Source organism: Pterocles gutturalis, unplaced genomic scaffold (genome assembly GCF_000699245.1).
Source record: "Pterocles gutturalis isolate BGI_N339 unplaced genomic scaffold, ASM69924v1 scaffold24038, whole genome shotgun sequence".
In the NCBI taxonomy this organism is placed as follows: Eukaryota; Metazoa; Chordata; class Aves; order Pterocliformes; family Pteroclidae; genus Pterocles; species Pterocles gutturalis.
The window spans coordinates 15,861-32,112 of NW_010123694.1; the positions used below are offsets into that span (position 1 = coordinate 15,861).

At 45.5% G+C, this 16,252-nt stretch overlaps 1 protein-coding gene across 1 annotated transcript in view; it reads left to right on the forward strand.

Moving 5' to 3' along the window:
* Positions 1 to 16,252, forward strand: part of NSD1 (nuclear receptor binding SET domain protein 1) — a 52,917-nt gene that overhangs the window by 12,258 nt on the left and 24,407 nt on the right. The window contains exons 3-9 of the mRNA XM_010078013.1: positions 2,664 to 2,836; positions 4,841 to 6,767; positions 11,224 to 11,345; positions 11,493 to 11,772; positions 13,530 to 13,639; positions 14,723 to 14,792; positions 15,466 to 15,584. Of these exons, the coding sequence (XP_010076315.1) occupies positions 2,664 to 2,836; positions 4,841 to 6,767; positions 11,224 to 11,345; positions 11,493 to 11,772; positions 13,530 to 13,639; positions 14,723 to 14,792; positions 15,466 to 15,584 (2,801 nt within the window). The remainder of the gene's footprint in view (positions 1 to 2,663; positions 2,837 to 4,840; positions 6,768 to 11,223; positions 11,346 to 11,492; positions 11,773 to 13,529; positions 13,640 to 14,722; positions 14,793 to 15,465; positions 15,585 to 16,252) is intronic.

Below are 16,252 nucleotides of genomic sequence, written 5' to 3' on the forward strand. Positions count from 1 at the left end.
GAGAAAAAGGAGGTGGATCAGGGAGGTGAAGACAGATGTGCAATGGGTGGGCAAGCAGAGCTGGGAAGGCTGGAGTGTGTGAGGACACGGAGTCGGCCAGGCTTGGAGAGTGGGAGGCTGGAGAGGCTGAGAAGCGGAGTGTGGGATAGTGCAGTGTGGTGCTGGTTGCCTGAAGGTGTGATGGGAATGTGTGAGGAAGTGAAATCTTTTTTTGTCTTTGTTTGGCACAAGGAAGCAAGGGGCTGTTTATGGGAAAATAATGGAAAAGCCTGGATATGGAGCCGCATATGTGAAAGTTTAGGGCATAGTGTGTCAGAGAGACCAAGAGCCAGCTGAGTGTGGGGGAAGAGATGAGGGAAGACAGCTGTGTGTGCGTGAACATAGGGGAGAGCCAGGAAGGAAGAGTCTTACAAGCTGAAGGCAGAGAAGTGTAGGTGAGTGCTGGAGAGAGCAGAAGGGAAGTGATTGTTTGAAAACTGCAGCTCATTTGAAGGCGCTCTCAGTGCTTTCAGGATCATACTAGCTGCCATGGGGAGGCTGTCACAAATGAAGGGTTATTTATTTGTTCCTGGTTTCCTCTTCTGATTCTTTTTGTTTTGTGGGCAACTGGAAACCCTCTGAACTGGTGCTGTCTGCCACTGACAGCTCAGACCGGTGACGTTGCCACCCACCGATGTATTTCTCTCCAGTTTTTGTGGCCCTTGCCATCCTAAGAACCAAGTGCTGAGAGCAAGTAGACTTTTCTCAAGTGGCCGTCAGCTCAGAGCCCTCTGCTATTTCTCTAGAGTCATGAAGTAGCTTTTCCTACGTTGTGCTCATGTCATCCTGGGGCCTGGTTGCTGTAGTCTTCTTACTTGGTATTTCTTCACCTTCTCCTTCATCCACTGGGAGGCATTCATCCTGAGTGTAGATAATACTGAACGTGCTGTTTTAAATAATCCCTTTCGAGCTCTCAAATTCCTGTTGAAGATGTTACTGGAAGATACGCCAGACATATTCTCCCTATGCGTCCCTCCCCATGAAGTTTTGGACAGGATTTAACGTATATAGCTGTTCAGTAGTCCCCTCTCAGCCTGTGAATGAGGATTTCTAATAAAGGAATTCTGCAGGGAGGAAACATGCTGTTAACAAATTCCAGCAAGGTCTGATCTCCAGCTACATGATAGACTCTCCCATCATGTTTTATCTGTGTTGAAACCAATAGACCTCTGGGAAAAAATGCATTTTGCAGTTGTGTCTGTCTGCAGTCTGCTCATCTCCCCTCCCAGTGCTGCAGTGGCAGAGTGGGTGAATCTGAACTCTGATGCTTTTGGGCAGGAGGAGCTGCTGGGGCTCTGTGTGCACCCTGGGAAGCACAGTCCTCCTGCCCTGGCTCTCCTGTTGCCAAGGGAACGAGCCCTTCAAAACAAGGCAGGTCACTTCAGACTCATCGCTTGTGCAAAAACCTCTTCTCCTCTTGGGTTTGAGGCATGGTGTTTTGTATAAAGCAGTTTGCCTTTTCTCTGCAAGCTCTTGACTCGATTTTTGGAGCTGAAAGATTGAGGCTCAGTGGCTTGAGTCCCAGTGCTGTGAATAGGACGAATGAAGTCTGTTGTCTTCGCCCTTGGTTTGGTGTTGCCCTGGTCGTTATTTGTGATCTCGTCAGTGGTCTTGGTCAGAATCTCAATGTTGACATCGCAAAAGGCCAGGCTGCTGTGCTGTGCTGGCACCCCTGGGAGAGGCAGCACAAACCAAATGGGTGGCGAAGTCTAGGCTACCTGTTCAGAGGGGGAAGGTGTTCAGAAGGTGAATGTGAAGAGCACATTGCAGCTAAATGCAGGGAGTTTATATCAAGCCTTGTTTGCTCTGTTCTAATCCTTGTAACCTGTCCTTTTTCACCAACACACCCAGTACTGGTTCAGTTCTTAATTTGTACCGTGTCTATTCAGCGTTCTCGCACAGAAGGCACCTTGGAGAAATCTTTGATAGTGCCCTTTCGATTGAGTTTCTTCTCTTGCTCTCCACCTTTGTAACCAAAGTATGGAGATCCTCATTACAACTAACATTTTGTCATGTTGCACCAGTCCCTGTAGAGTGTCCATGCATGTGTGTACTAACTTAAATGCTGCTGTTATTGTTTTATGTTCTAAATAAGAGTCTGGTAACAAAGCATTGGACAAGATGGGCTATATCGTGGTGGGGGAGGCTCAGCTTGTATGAGTAAATCCTGTCCAGAAGGATGTAATTTCTGGGTGTTGCCAGCACACTGTTACCTTTTCCCAAGGGTCAAGTGGACCGGGCTGTTTAATCACAGAGTAGCAAAAAAGAAAGGTTCTGCCTAGTATGTTGTGTCTCTCAAGGAAAAAAAAGTAATTGGATATTTTTGCAAATCTTTTTGCAGCCAAAGTGTAGTCTTTGCTTTAGGGAGGTGACCCATCTTAGATCTGTTAGTCAGCTGTTTGTCAGAAAAAAATACATTCAGAAATCGAGCGTAGCAGAACGTAGAAAGTAGAGATCAAAGGCCTCTCCCTGACTTCTGACTAGAAATCCTCAGAACTGGCATTCATGTGGGGATGTTATTAAGCAAAAATTAACTGGCAAATTGCTACCATTTTGTGTGATTCTCTTTGTCTGTCTTTATTCCATTACTTGCAAGGGGTTAATTGTTACATTTCTCAAAATAGTTTCCAATCGGAGACCTTACCGGGAGTACTATGTGGATGCCTTAGGAGAACCTTCAGAGAAAACCTGGGTTGCTGGGAAAGCTATTGTCCTCTTTGAAGGAAGACATCAGTTTGAAGAGCTGCCTGTTCTCCGGAGAAGAGGAAAGCAAAAGGAAAAAGGCTACAAACATAAGGTGCAAGATCTGTTTTCTCTAATATGTTTTTGATTCTTTGAATCTGCACAGTACAAAGTATTCCTTAATGCCTGGAATTGCACTTTGACAGCTTTCTTCTGTGGCAGTGGTTGCAGCAGCACAGGCAGGGAAGTGCTTCTTTGCATCCTACCAGTGAGCATAGTTTATAACCTGCTGGAGTTTCTACCTTTTATGTCAGGGTGTGGCCTGCTGCTTTTGTTGCCCTAGACAGCTTGGAGAGGCAGAGGAGTCAGGTCTCTGTCGATGTGAGGCAGATGTGAGATGTGTTCAGTGGTGCAGTCCTCTCCTGGCGTCTACTATAGCACGCTTCTAAAGAACTTCCTGTGCTCTCTGGCAGCCTCTTTTGGCTGATCTGAAGCAAAGGTGGAGCTGCATGCTTCACTAGATCACTGACTGAGATAAAGCAGTGGGGTTTTTAGCTCTGCTTCAGTAATCCTCTTTATAGAAACCTGTTAGGACTTATAATTTGACTTGGAAAACTCTTTGTCAGTCAGCCTGTGGGAATGAAGTTTTGTGCCTCATCGCATCATCTGCGTTTCCAAACATAACAGCCCCGGGGAGTTGTAGCCAGTGTAATGTAACGTGACACAGGGGTCTGGTCTATGTCTCTAGGAAGGTGACTGGAGAAACTAACTTTTTAGAATTGCTGAAGGGAAGAAATAGAGGCAGATGTGTTACTGTAAGAGAACAGATAGTCATACCAGGCAATGGTGTCTGGTTTTTCTTTTTTTCCAATAGTTTTATTAACAGTTATGTGCTTAACCTATGTTAGTGCAAAACTGTCAGATTAAATGTGCTCTTGCAGGTGTGAGTCCCCAGGTGTAATGCTCTCGTTTGGTTTTCCGTTTCCAAGGGCATGTTCATTATTTTCTCTAAGGAGTCCTCTGCTTGTGTTCCCAGCCCCCTAACAACTAGCTACATGCTCCCAGGTAACTTTTCTGGTCCTAGAAGTGCCACACAGCTAGAATCTCATTTTGTATGTAAATGGCAATGCCAGCGTGGCTGCAGTAGTGGGAATCAAACGTTTGTTACTCGCATAAATGTCCAGGCTTGCATCCCTGGAAGCCAAGATGTGAAGCGAATCTTGAGAGTATTTGGCTGGCTTGCTGTCAGGATCCATAACACTTTTTTTAATCTGACGAGATGAGATTTTGTTGGTATGGTTTTTTCTTTAACAGGAAAAGTGTCAGAAATTTGAGTTGTTCCTCCTGCCTTGGAGTTGGTTTTGATTTTAGGAACAGTTATGAAACCTTGGATTTGCTGTTGTGCAGCCAAAAACTGCACACAGATAAGAAACCAGTTTCTTGCTGGTTTTAGATGTTAGCAGAGGTTTCTGTCCAGTATGCAAAGTGCTTTTTGTTTTATGCTAAAGGTACAGAGTTAAAGCTGGGAGACTTCTCAGTAATGGATGTCTTGAATTTGATAGAGTACGTTTTAGATGTCTGTGTGTATCTAATGTTTGTACCAAGATGAGTTGATGGAGAGGGAAAATGGAATAATACTCCGAGTTCAAGGGATGCAGGAAGAAAGAAGAAAGAGCAAAACAAACACGTCTGCTAAAATATTTTGAGGAAAATGATGCTGCCTTTGCCTTGAGAGGCTTGTTGGCTGTTGCTTTGCATTTCTGTGCCAGGGATCCATACCATACGTACTCCCCTTTACACTCTATTGTGTTCCGGGTGCGCTGGGTTGCCAGGACATCTGGTTCCTGGGAGACCTGTGCTTGCAGGCACCTTTTGCTGTTTTGGGAATGCACTGAGATTTTTATTAGGCTCAGCAGGAGTGCAGGGTACTTAACCAGGAGCAGTATTTTCTGTGTGTGTTAGGCACAGTCTCTGGGAATCTGTGTGATTGTCTTAAAGACACAAAGTGCAGGACTGTCACTCTGTTCTGTGCCTTGTGCGTCTCTGTCTCACTTTCATCTTGTTGCTTACCTCATCAAATTTTTTTCTTTTTCTTTTTTTCTCTCCTCCAACTTTGAAGGTTCCCCAAAGATTTATGGCTAAATGGGAAGTCAGTGTTGGACAGGCAGAAGACATTCTTCTCGGGGGGCCAGAGGATCAAAAGTGCAGCCAGAACTCCAGCGAGCTGGACAGCGGGAAGGAAGTGCAGGCAGAATACTATGCCAATGGCCCTGGAGCAGAAACGGACAGGCAGCTGAATGGCTGTTTTAAATCCTTGGCGTTTGACTCCAGACACCTGGCCAGTGAAAAAGGAAAATTGCACATCAAGCCACATGTGAAAAAGAGCTCTGACAGCAGAAAAAGGACTAGAGTAAAAAAGAGTGGCGCAAGAGGGGAAGCATCTAGGAGAGAAATCAAAGAAAAAACACCAGAGAGCATAGTTAGAAACATGATTGTTGGGGACCTACCAGATAAACACGCGTCTCATGAACTTCGCCGGATTGCCAACAGCCTAACAGCATCCAATAGCACCAGGGAAAACCATTTGCTTTCCAACTTTGGAGAAAGACGTTTTGAAAAGACAGCTTTGAAACCAGACTATGAGAATCATAAGAGTGATGCTCTGAAGAATGCTCTCCAAGGGGATTTGTTTTCCAGTGCATCTTTGGAGAGAGAGAAGAGCTCCCTGGGCATTTTGTGCAGTTCCAAATTACAAATACACTATTCTGCATCTGATGCTGGTATTGAGAAAAAGCAAACTGAATCAGATTCATCCTCTTCCCTCTCAGATGGTGGGAACAGTGATGTAGATGCCATGGACCAAAGCTCAGAGAGAGCCTCTAGTGCTCTTGAAGTTAGTGATTCTTCAGATAAAGTGGAGAAGGAATTTCCTATGACGTCAAGTGGAAACATTAAGCTTTCCATGTATCTTTCTCGGAAGAAGGCCAGGAAGAAGTCATACAGGGATCGCAAACCTCTGGGAGGTTCAGTAACCAACAGACTTGATACTGAATTTGCAGATCGTGCGCTTGAAGTAGGCTTCGCTGATGCCGAGATGTCATTGACAGCTCTTCAGTGCTCTCCAGATGTGAGAAAAGACAATCTTAAAAACAAGCACACTACTCCCCAAAGTGTTTCCAAGGACAGCTCCTGGCCTGCTGTTGCAAATCAAGCAATCTTAAAACCGAAAAGCATGAGATTGCCCCGAATCAGGAGTATAAAATGCAAACATAAAGAAAAAGTTTCTGGATTGGAGCCTTCTGTTGCAGAAGAGGAGGGTGGCGTGAATCGCTGCTCTTCTGATACCAAAGGTTTCTCTGGCCTTCAGAGAGATTCTCTTCAGAGAAGTGGAAAAGTTGATGGTCAGAAACTGTTAAACAACATGCATGAGAAAACCAGGGATTCTGCTGAAATCGAAACGGCTGTGGTGAAACAAGTCTTGTCGGAGCTGAAGGAGCTGTCTTACCGGTCCATGAATGATGATGCGAGTGACTCCAGCACTCCAAAGGCCACAGTACCTTTACTCTTCTCTTCCGCCTCTGGTCACGGTCGTTTGCCTATTGAGCCAGATTACAAATTCAGCACCTTGTTAATGATGTTGAAGGATATGCATGACAGTAAGACAAAAGAGCAGCAACTGATGACTGGTCAAAATATAGTCCCATTTCGAAATACCAGCACAGCTGATGGTTCTGCAAGCAGTTCTGCAAGTGGTCTGAAGTCCTTGTCTATTGTAGGTCCCCCATATAAAATAGAAAAAAATGGAGATTGTGTCCAAGAAACAGTAAATCCAAACTCCGCTATAAGCAACTCCTCATTTTCATGCAATCCTCCAACCAAGTTGACGGGGATTGGTACTAGTAAAAGGGAGCCCACGAGTACTGCTGTTTCTGGGACAAATGGCACAAATTGCGTGTCCAAACGCAACTGTTCAAAATCTAAGCAGTCATCAAAGCTTGGAGATAAAACAGTTTCAAACAGAAAGGACTTAAAACCAGGAGGGCCAAGTAAGTTGCTAAGTCGGTTATCCAGAGATTCAGGAGAACATGCATTCCGCGTTCATGGTTCGGTTACCAATCCTCTAGGTAATGAAGCAGAAGATACTGAGAGGAAAGAGTCTATTGATTTAACAGAACAGTCAACTGATGAAGACTCTGCCTGTTTATCTGATGACAATTTAGATCGTATTGGAAGGAGACCTGAAGCTGGTAGAAATATTGAGAGCTGCCCTTCTGCTGAAAATGGGGAGAGTCCAGACTTGGATTCAGAGGCAAATAGTGAGAGCTCTCTTGGTGATGAGTCTAATGATATAAATCACGTAGCACCCAAAAAGCGGTGGCAGCGTTTTAACCAAAGCAGTGCTAGATCTAATAAGCACATCAGTAGATCTAGGGAACAAGGAAACTTGGAGAGTGCCTTTGGCCTGAATTCTCGTGGCTTTTCACTGAAGGGAAATGAGTGCTTGGGACGTAGGCGTTCACCTCATTCAAAGGTGCTTGAGGGACACCTGACAGGTCAGGACTATGAGAATCATTTAGACTTAGTTGAGAAACGTTTGAATGTATGTGGTAAGCCAAACAACAGTGTGATGGACTCAGAAACAGAGCTTGGCAACTTTGCTCCCCAGTCTGAATTCTCTGCACAAGGTAAGGGAGCTGGACTTGCGCCAGAGTCTGTATTTGCATACATTTTATACTTTTTAATTTAAAAGCATAAGTTAATGGAAATTGGGGCTGTTTGACAACACAGAGATGTATACCTCTGAGCTGAAGGAAGTGTGATACCTTTGTTTTGGGTTCCCTGTAAACATGGAGAACAAAGAAGGCAGAGTGATTATGAGATTTTGCTTAGCTTTTTTGTCAGAAAATTTAAATACGTTACAAATCATTAGTTCCTTCACAGTGAAAGGGAAAATAAGCATCCTTCCAAGTTTGGGATTATTTTTTTTTTAAACTTCATAATGTGTTACTTAGAGCCAGTGTTTGGTGTTAGCTGGATAGATCAGTGTTACAGAGTTGTGGGAAACTGAACCTTAATGGCTGCTTTTTTTTTTTCCTTCCCCCTAGTACTGTTTGGTGTAGAGTCTGTCTTTGGTTTGTTCTGTAGGATTTCATCAGGACAATGTGTTGGGGTGTTTTGGTGTTTCAGTGTGGAATTTTATTAGCTGTTAATAACAAATTGGGGAACCCCACAGATTTCCTAATTTGCAACTCTGGCGTGGCTGCCTGACGGGTAGAAGGGAGAAGAGTGGGAAGCTGCCAGGGGGGCTGGGCTGGAAGTGGGTGTGAAAGATGATGGCAGGCAGAAGTAAGGCAGCATCACTGGCAGGAAAATGACCTAGGAAAGAGGAGGCTTCTGAGGACCACAAGGTCAGACAGCCCTGCCTCTCCCACAGAAATGGGGACACTTTGGTTGAAGCCAAAAAAACCCAAAAAAAGATGTGTGTGGAGGGAATATGTCCAGCAGAACCATATTCAGCACACGCTGTCTTCATGCGTTTGCAAAGAATCTGGAGAAGCAAACCATAATTAAAGCAACAAAATGAAATTTTTACATAGGTTTCACCAAACTAAGTTGTTCTGATCTATTTGCAATATCATAAGCTAATATAACTTGTCAGAATTCTGAACCTGTGTGCATTTTGTCACTTACGTGTTCCCTCAGGGCACATTTTGGTGTGTGTATTTTGCTGTTTGTGGTTGCTGGAGGTTTCCTGCACCTCTGTTTCAGTGTGGTAAAGGGAGCTCCTGGCTTAGTAGTCACAGGACCTGTGCAGGGCATGTCACTGCAGGCACAGAAAATGAGCCCATGGGGTGTAATGCATGGGTTAGAAGTTCTGGTTTGAAATCATGACAAACTTAGTTATTGGAGGGTAGATTTAGACTAGATATTGGGAAGAAATGTTTTCCTGTGCGGGTGGTGAGGCAGTGGCCCAGGTTGCCCAGAGAAGCTGTGGATGCTCTGTCCCTGGAGGGGTTCAAGGCCAGGCTGGATGAGGCTTTGGGCAACCTGGGCTAGTGGGAGGTGTCCCTGCCCGTGGCAGGGGGGGTGGGACTTGATATTTAAGGTCCCTTCCAACCCAAACTGTTCTATGATTCACTGACTCTTCTGGCTGTGGCTGCATGGTTTTGAGGACATAATTCTTTGCAGAGCGGGTGAGAGAACGTGTGTTGTTCTGGGGTTGTCTGGGCTCTGCTGTGGGAGTGTCACAACCTGCCAGAGCGAGTGAGTTCCTGGTTTGCACTGAGATGCAGCCAGGTTCTCATGGCTTCCTGACAGCTTTGCAGCTGAAGCATCCCTTTAATGTTGCTATGTGAGATGAAGGTGCAAGTCTACAGAGAAAGCTAGAGGAGGGCTGCTGAGAGGTTGCAATGTTCAGAGGAGAGAGGTGTCAGAGGAAGGCAGCAGGCTGCTGGGCCGAGGTGGCATTGGTGGAGGCGAGCGCAGAGCTGTCCTGGCACTGCACTCAGGGACGCAGCGAGGGTCTGGGTTTGCTTGGAAAAGTGACAGATGGGCAACTGCAATGTAACGTAATTCCCCTGCCCTAAGTAGCACGTGAGCCTTGAAGCACACCTGAACCTTATCGGTACAAGTGTGCACAAAGCCTCCGTGTGTGAGGAGCTGTCTGGGCTGCTGCAGCATCCCCTGTGTGCTGCTGGTAGTGGGTAAACCTCTAATGCTCGGGAAAGCCCATTTCATGGAAAGCAGTCTTCCTGTTATATCATCAGCCAAGGCCAGTTACATAGAAAGTAGAATAATGCTGGAAGTTAGACTGACTGCAGCTTCCAGGAGAGGAGTTTTCTCTGTTTGCCAGTGCTTTGAGATGTGGCTAATCCTTCTCTGCAGCAGGCTGAGTACTGGTCTAAGAGATCACAAGAGATCGCAGCCCCAACTGTGTAAGTTCCGCTAAGCTCAGACTATAGCAACTCTGCATCATAGTTGAATGTCAACGATTGGCATGTGCGATTTAGAGCAAATAAGGCAGAAGTGAAGGTTGCTGGAATTTGCTGACATAAAACATTTTTATAAATAATAGTTTTGTCAGGTGTGTGATTTGCCAGTGCCAGACTGTATTTGGGATTCTTGTACGGGATTTGCTTTGGGGAAAAAAATGCAGTTAAGCCAGCCCTTCTGGCACAGTGCTCTGCTCTGCTGCAGGGCTTTGGGGCTCTAAATAGTCACACAGTGAAGATACTCAGCCTCTAACTGGTTATGTGCTGAAATGTGTATTTCTCCCTGAGTGTTAATAGAGGCTGAAAATAGCTGTGTTTGAGAAAGTTGTTCCTTTCTTCTCTTTTGGCTAAGTTTGACATTTTCATGCTTGTTTAACCACAAAGCCACAATAAAGTGTAGCAATCTTGTCCAACATCCCTGTTCTGAAGTGTTGCACTAGAATGCTTTGTTATAAAATGTTTCTGTTTTAAAGAAGAAAAAGCCACCTCCTACACATGAAGAGAAGCAAAGAGAATATTTACTGTTTGTTCCTAAACTTCCAGGAGACCGCAAATGTTTTTGTGACTAGGAGAAATCTTTTGACAATGTTTAATAATTCTGAAAACAAATAAAGGGGAAAAGTCAAAGGTATTCTGGGAAGTGAGAAAAAGACACAAGCTTGCATCATCTTGCTTTTGCAGCTTGCTGAGTAGAGGTGACGTAGACCGTCAGGGCTCTATTTTTGGAGCTTGCAGTGTGTTAGGGTGTTGTGAGGTATTGTAGCATGGGTGGTTAGGTTTGTATCAACAAAGTACCTGTCACTGGGTTTCCCTTGCGAAGGTGCAGCATTGTGCAAACAAAGACATCTGAGCCTTGAAGAGCTTACAGTCGCTGGCGAGGACAGTTCACTCCCTGATCTCATTGTGGAATCTATTGTCACAAAGCAAAGGCAATAAATGGGCTTGCAGTAGCAGATGGGGAATACAAGGCTCTTTTAGTATATACAGAAATAAGCCAGGGAGGAGGGAAAGGGAAGGAGTGAGGCTTATGTGTTACGAGTGAACCTAGTGACTGTACCACTTTATGGGAAAACAACGTTTTCACAGGCCCCTACACTAGAACCAAAGGAATTTGGGTTAACAACAAAAGTAGCAGGATGAGTCTAAGTTACGAATAGACGTAGGTTTTGGTAAAAGTACTGGAAGAAGATTGGATGTAGTTTGTCTAGAGAGGCGTTAGGTGAAATTCCAAGAGCCTTTCGGTCAGATACCTAATGTGTTTTGATTTCTTATCTGAACTGGTTGAAGTCCCTTAGGCCCTTAAAACCCCACCAGCCGTGTCAGAATTGTGGAAAATAGGAAGCTCAAAAATTATAAGGCTGTATTAAAGACAAAGAAGTATCAGGGCTCTTCCCACATGGAGCTTCCGGAAGAGAAGGCAGGAGCAACTGTTACCTACAGATGATGTGGAGAATTTTTTCTTGCGATCCTCTCAGAGACACAGTCTTAAAGCTTCTTTCCTTTTTCTTAGTGCATTCAGAGAGGAAGCGCCTTAGAAAGCCAAGTAAACGGCTTCTGGAGTATGCAGAAGAATATGATCACTTATTTGCACCCAAGAAAAAATCAAAGAAGGGCCAGGAGCAATTGCAAAAGGTGGGTGAAGGCTAATGTGCTCTTCATGGTTGTTACTCTGGGGCTCTGGTCTGCGTGCTTTCGATGCATTCTTGCTGGCTGAGTGTTCTTGCTGTGTGCAGTGCCATGCAGGATTAGTGTTTTCACTAACATGTTTTGCTATGGTAGGTGAATTCCGTGGCAAGGTCTGAATTTGAAGGTCTTCCTGCGCAATGCAGTCCTGACAGAGATACTCAGCGGGGGCCGAGTCCTTTGGTTTCAACTCCATCTTCAACCAAAGAGTCCCCTCCCATCCTTGAGGCAGAGTGCTCCCTCTCAGAACTAGGAACCCATTCCACTGATCAACTTCTAGGAGGACCTTCAGATTTTCCAGAGCTGGTGCTGTCTTCCTCCGATGTTTCTGAAGTTTCTGCTTCTCCAGATGCAGAAGAGAGATTCTTGAAATCAGGTGAGAGGTTGTGTGATTCTGCTCTGGTAAGTGAACGTGTCACAAGTTCAGTGGAAATTGTTGCGTTGGTCAGAGTGAAAAGGTTGGTACCTGTTGATCTCTTAGTTTGGTTTTGCTTTGTTTCATTCAATGACCGGTACTGGTGCTGGGAAGGGAGAGGGCAGGTGCAGTGTGTGACCCAGTGAGCTGGATGGTTACACTTAAGCTTTTAGCTTTCAGTAGTGTATGATGGTTCTGTGTCCAAATGAAGAAAGTCACAGCTCCTTCTCTGAGGTCTTGCCATCTGTGCCTGCAAACAGTGGCATTCCTTTGTCTTGAAGGTGCTAAACCCCTTTGGATGAACATTGCTGTGTCAAGTTTGATCTGCAAAATCTAATCCGCATAGCTCGTGGGGTGACCTTTTGCTCTCATAGTATGCTCATGGAATTGTAGCACAGAAATCTCTCTGGAAGAACTTTTTTCTTTGAGGTTCTAAGCACCTGTAGAAGTTGTCTGAGACTTGTACTAGGAGCAAGCCAGAGCCTTAGCTTTTGGTATACTAAGAGCGAGTGCAGCCAAACGGGCTTTTCCCCTTTCCAGCTGAGTCAGTATCAGGGTCTGCTTTGCAGTAGGTTCATTCTCTGGTAGCATCTAAAGACATGTCTGGGGTTAAAACCCTGGTGTTCTGGCAGTGCTAACTTGGAGGGAACACTGTTTCTGTTCTAAAAGGCCTATGGTCAAAAAAAATATTAAACCAAGCAGGCAGAGAGTTATGGTCAGTTAGCCTGGTGTGTTTTAGGCAGAGAGATTGCTTCAGGTGGCTTGTGGGTGTCAGATGGAAATGGAAAGTTGGAGAGGATTAAATGAGGAGAAACTGGGGATGCAAACCTGAGGTTGGAGATGCAGAACAGTACAGGGTGCAGCAGTGGGAGCAAACATCCAGCATGCAGAGGTTGCATAGCTCTTCCCCCTCCTGAGGAAACTCACCTGAAGCATGCAGAACCTGGATGTGGGCAGAGGCTTGCCTTGAGAATGGTCCCTTTTTGTCCCTCCGTTAGCTGGTGTGTAAGTGGTGAGCGCAGAGGTGTGTGCTACAGAGAGCACAGCCAAGGCTGATAAAGCAAGCAGATGCACAGGGCAGGGTGGGTAGCAGGCTGTTTCTGTGGCGTGGCTTGCACTCATAGCATCATAATTTCCTGGTTGTTTAAGTTTATACTGTTGCCAAAATTAATGTGGATGAGCCCAGGTCTAGGAACTTACAACCTCCTGAGTGCTAGCAAAAAGCTAGAGTAGGAAATGGTGGAGGTTACAGCTCGTTTGTTTGGGGTGTCTCTTCCCAGGTAGCTTTAACCGGGAGCGTGTCCTTAGCCTGTTTGCTATGCACAGCGTGAATGCTGGTGGGAGTGGTGTGGGAGTGGAGGCAGGGCTGTATTTGTTAGTGGTAGGACTGGCTTATGCCAGATCAAAGTGATTGGGAAGTTATGATCTGAATTTCACTGCCAAGATGTGTTACCTGCTGGCATTGACTTCATAGTCTCTCTTCTGTGGGCTGATTTTTATTTTACATATTGAGGTATGCCTGAAGGTCATGGCAGACTGAGGTCTGTTTTTATGGAAGCTGTACAGAAACAGGTAGTTGGCATCTGCCCAAGGAGCTTATGATCCCAAAGACAGGGTGAAGCAGATTGTTTTGAAGTGTTGGCTGATATTTGCTTAATGGTCTTAGTCTGATTGAAAAGAAAACATATGTTTATCTGATGTGAAGAGTTTCATTGCAGGAAACTTCGAAACCAAGCGTCAAAGGAAGCCCACTAAAAAGCTCTTGGAATCCAATGACTTGGACACTGCCTTTATGCCAAAGAAGGAGGAGTGGACTCCTCCAAAGAAGGTACTTTCCTTCCAGATCTTTTGAAAACCGGATAGAAAATGAGCCTCAACAGCAGACCTTGCTGAATGAGACACGGTGCAATGGGCTGTGTTTTTTCTGTTGGCTGTGGCCCAGAAGCAAAAGTCCACCCCTCCCAAAGGTGCTGGTTGCTGTGTTATGGTGAAGAAATCTGCTGAATGCAGATGTGTTCCCCTCCCCTCTTGTGATGGGGATTGGGTAGTTTTGGCTGTAAAATCTCCTCTCTTCATTGATTTATATGGAAAAGGAGTCATCTGGATGCTGAGTGGGAAGATGTGAGCAGAAATGTTCTGCACAGAGGCTTTCTGTCACTGTTACATTGTGCTGTGGCTTGAGCTTGAACGTAAGGCTTTGTCCTTTTCTGTCAGATTTCCTCTGAGCGGTGTTTCCTTTGTTACCTTCCCAAATGAGCTGGTGAATGGTTTGTAAGTGCAGAGGTTGTAGCAGGATGGAGGCTTGAGTTGTATCACATGTAGTATATGGTGCTTGGTGCAGATTTTAAAAAATGCTGCTCTTCTCTGCTAAACACTCAGTAATTCAGTGACATGGTTTGGAAAAAAAACAGCTTGTAAGGAATTATTTCAGGTGGCATACCTGCACAAGGCTTGTTGCCACTGTTGCTAAGGTTGATTAATAAGAGTTTTCCTCCTTTTTCTCTCTCTGGGGCACAGTCTTAATATATAGTTCATGGTTGCAGTAATGCAGAGGCCAGTGTATTTCAGTTTTAATCTCCGTAAAAGTGTAAAGACAGAAGACAGTCTTTATTCACAACAGTTTACAGGGTGTTAGCAGCCTTTTCGGGAGAGCTCAGACAACAGTGGATGATGCTGGTGAGCCCAAGACACAGCGTGTACTCATTGTTCGTCCCTGCCCAGAGACTGACACTTCCATGTGGGATCTATTACACACAAAACAAATGTTTGCTTGTGAAGTCTCTAATCACTGTTGAATTAATGACCTGAACTGTAAGTTACATGTTACAGTCACTCGTAAAGGCTCTGAGTGTCTGAAGAATGCGCATCTCTGATATGCATGTGGTGACTTGACTCTGTTGTGTGTTTGTAGGGCGCTGGCCCTTCAGAGAGCGACAGCTCTGAGCTCTACTCACCAGCCCACTTCCCAGACCTGGGAGAAGGTAAGCGAGGGCAGGGCTGTGGGGCTAGGCTGTTGGTGATTTTGGATCTGTGCCTGTAGCTCTGTGTGTGTGTTGTGTCCTTGATTTCCCTAAGGAAGGTGGAGATGGTGGGTTTGTATTTCTGTGAGATGTTCCCTTCTCATTGTTAGTCTGGGGGCTTGAAGGAAACTTGTCAGCACAGGTCCTGTACCGATATGCTGTCTTTTGCCTGATGACATGCCCTGACCAGGCTCAACCGTGGCTGCCCTGTCCTGGGGACAGTTGTGCAGTTGCATTGTACTGCCTCCCCATCTGCCTTTGTATCACACTGCTATCTACATGAGGAAGTTTTTGTTGCAGTGTGGTGGGAGGAGCTAGTTATCAGTATTTGTTTAGCAATGTAAGCTTTGTGTTGGTAGCATTTCTTCTTTTCTGCTGGGGAGCTTTCTTGAAAGTCAATGACATGTTTCAGCAGCCTAGCAAAAGAAGCTTAAACCAGGATAAATTAATGGTCCTCTGGTTGCAGGACAGAGGGCAGACTGCCTGGAGGTTGGTATTGCCCCAGCCCTTATGCCCTCAAAGACAGTAGGACCCATCCTGAACTCTCAGAAAGGGTGTAGAACTTGCTGGTGGCACCTGTAGCAAGGGAATTATTTCTGCATTTTCCTTAAGTGGTCTTTCTGTTGCATTCCAGCTTCTGAAAAGCTCTTGGAGAAGCAGCGGAAGCGGAAGAGGCCACGCCATCCCCCTGCTGCAATACATTCCAAGAAGGAGAAAAATGAGGAGGGGCTGGGGGAGACTCCACACTCTGAGGTACTGTTGGGTCTTCCTACATGCTGTCATCCCTATAACCTGGCTGCTACTTCCCAGGGTACTTTGCAGAGCCCAGGCTTGGTCATCTTTGGCTGGCTGGCATGTCACAGTTGGGAGTTTATCCCACTGATGTAGTTGCATGAGCTGGGGTTGAACCTGACGATACCACCTTGACTTAGTAGCTATTTTATGATGACTGCTTATCTTGGGCTCAGTTTTTAAGCTGCTACTCAGCTAATTCTCCAGGAGAAAGGCTGTTCTGATCTGATGGAACCAGGTTTTGCCTAGCATCTTGCTTTGCACCTTAAAAAGTCTAACTGCTGTAAAAGGTCTTCTCTGGTGGTGGTGGGAATCTTGCCCTTTTACACACCAGTATGAAGCACAAGCACTAGACTGTGGACTTCAACCCCTTCTTCCACTTGCCCCTGCACACCAGGGTGAGCTGAGAACCATGTTGGGGGGGGTGGGGGGGATGGTCTGTGACTGCTCTCAGGAGCCTCTGATTACATTCTGCCATTCAGCAGAAATAGTTGGGGAAACTCCCTTCTACTGTGTCCCAGCAGAGCTGACATACAAATATCTCTGACAAGCACATTTTGCCTTTTAGGAATGAGCCAGGTATCACCAAGTGTAGGGGAAGCAAGACTTTTCCTGGGAGAGGCGGGACA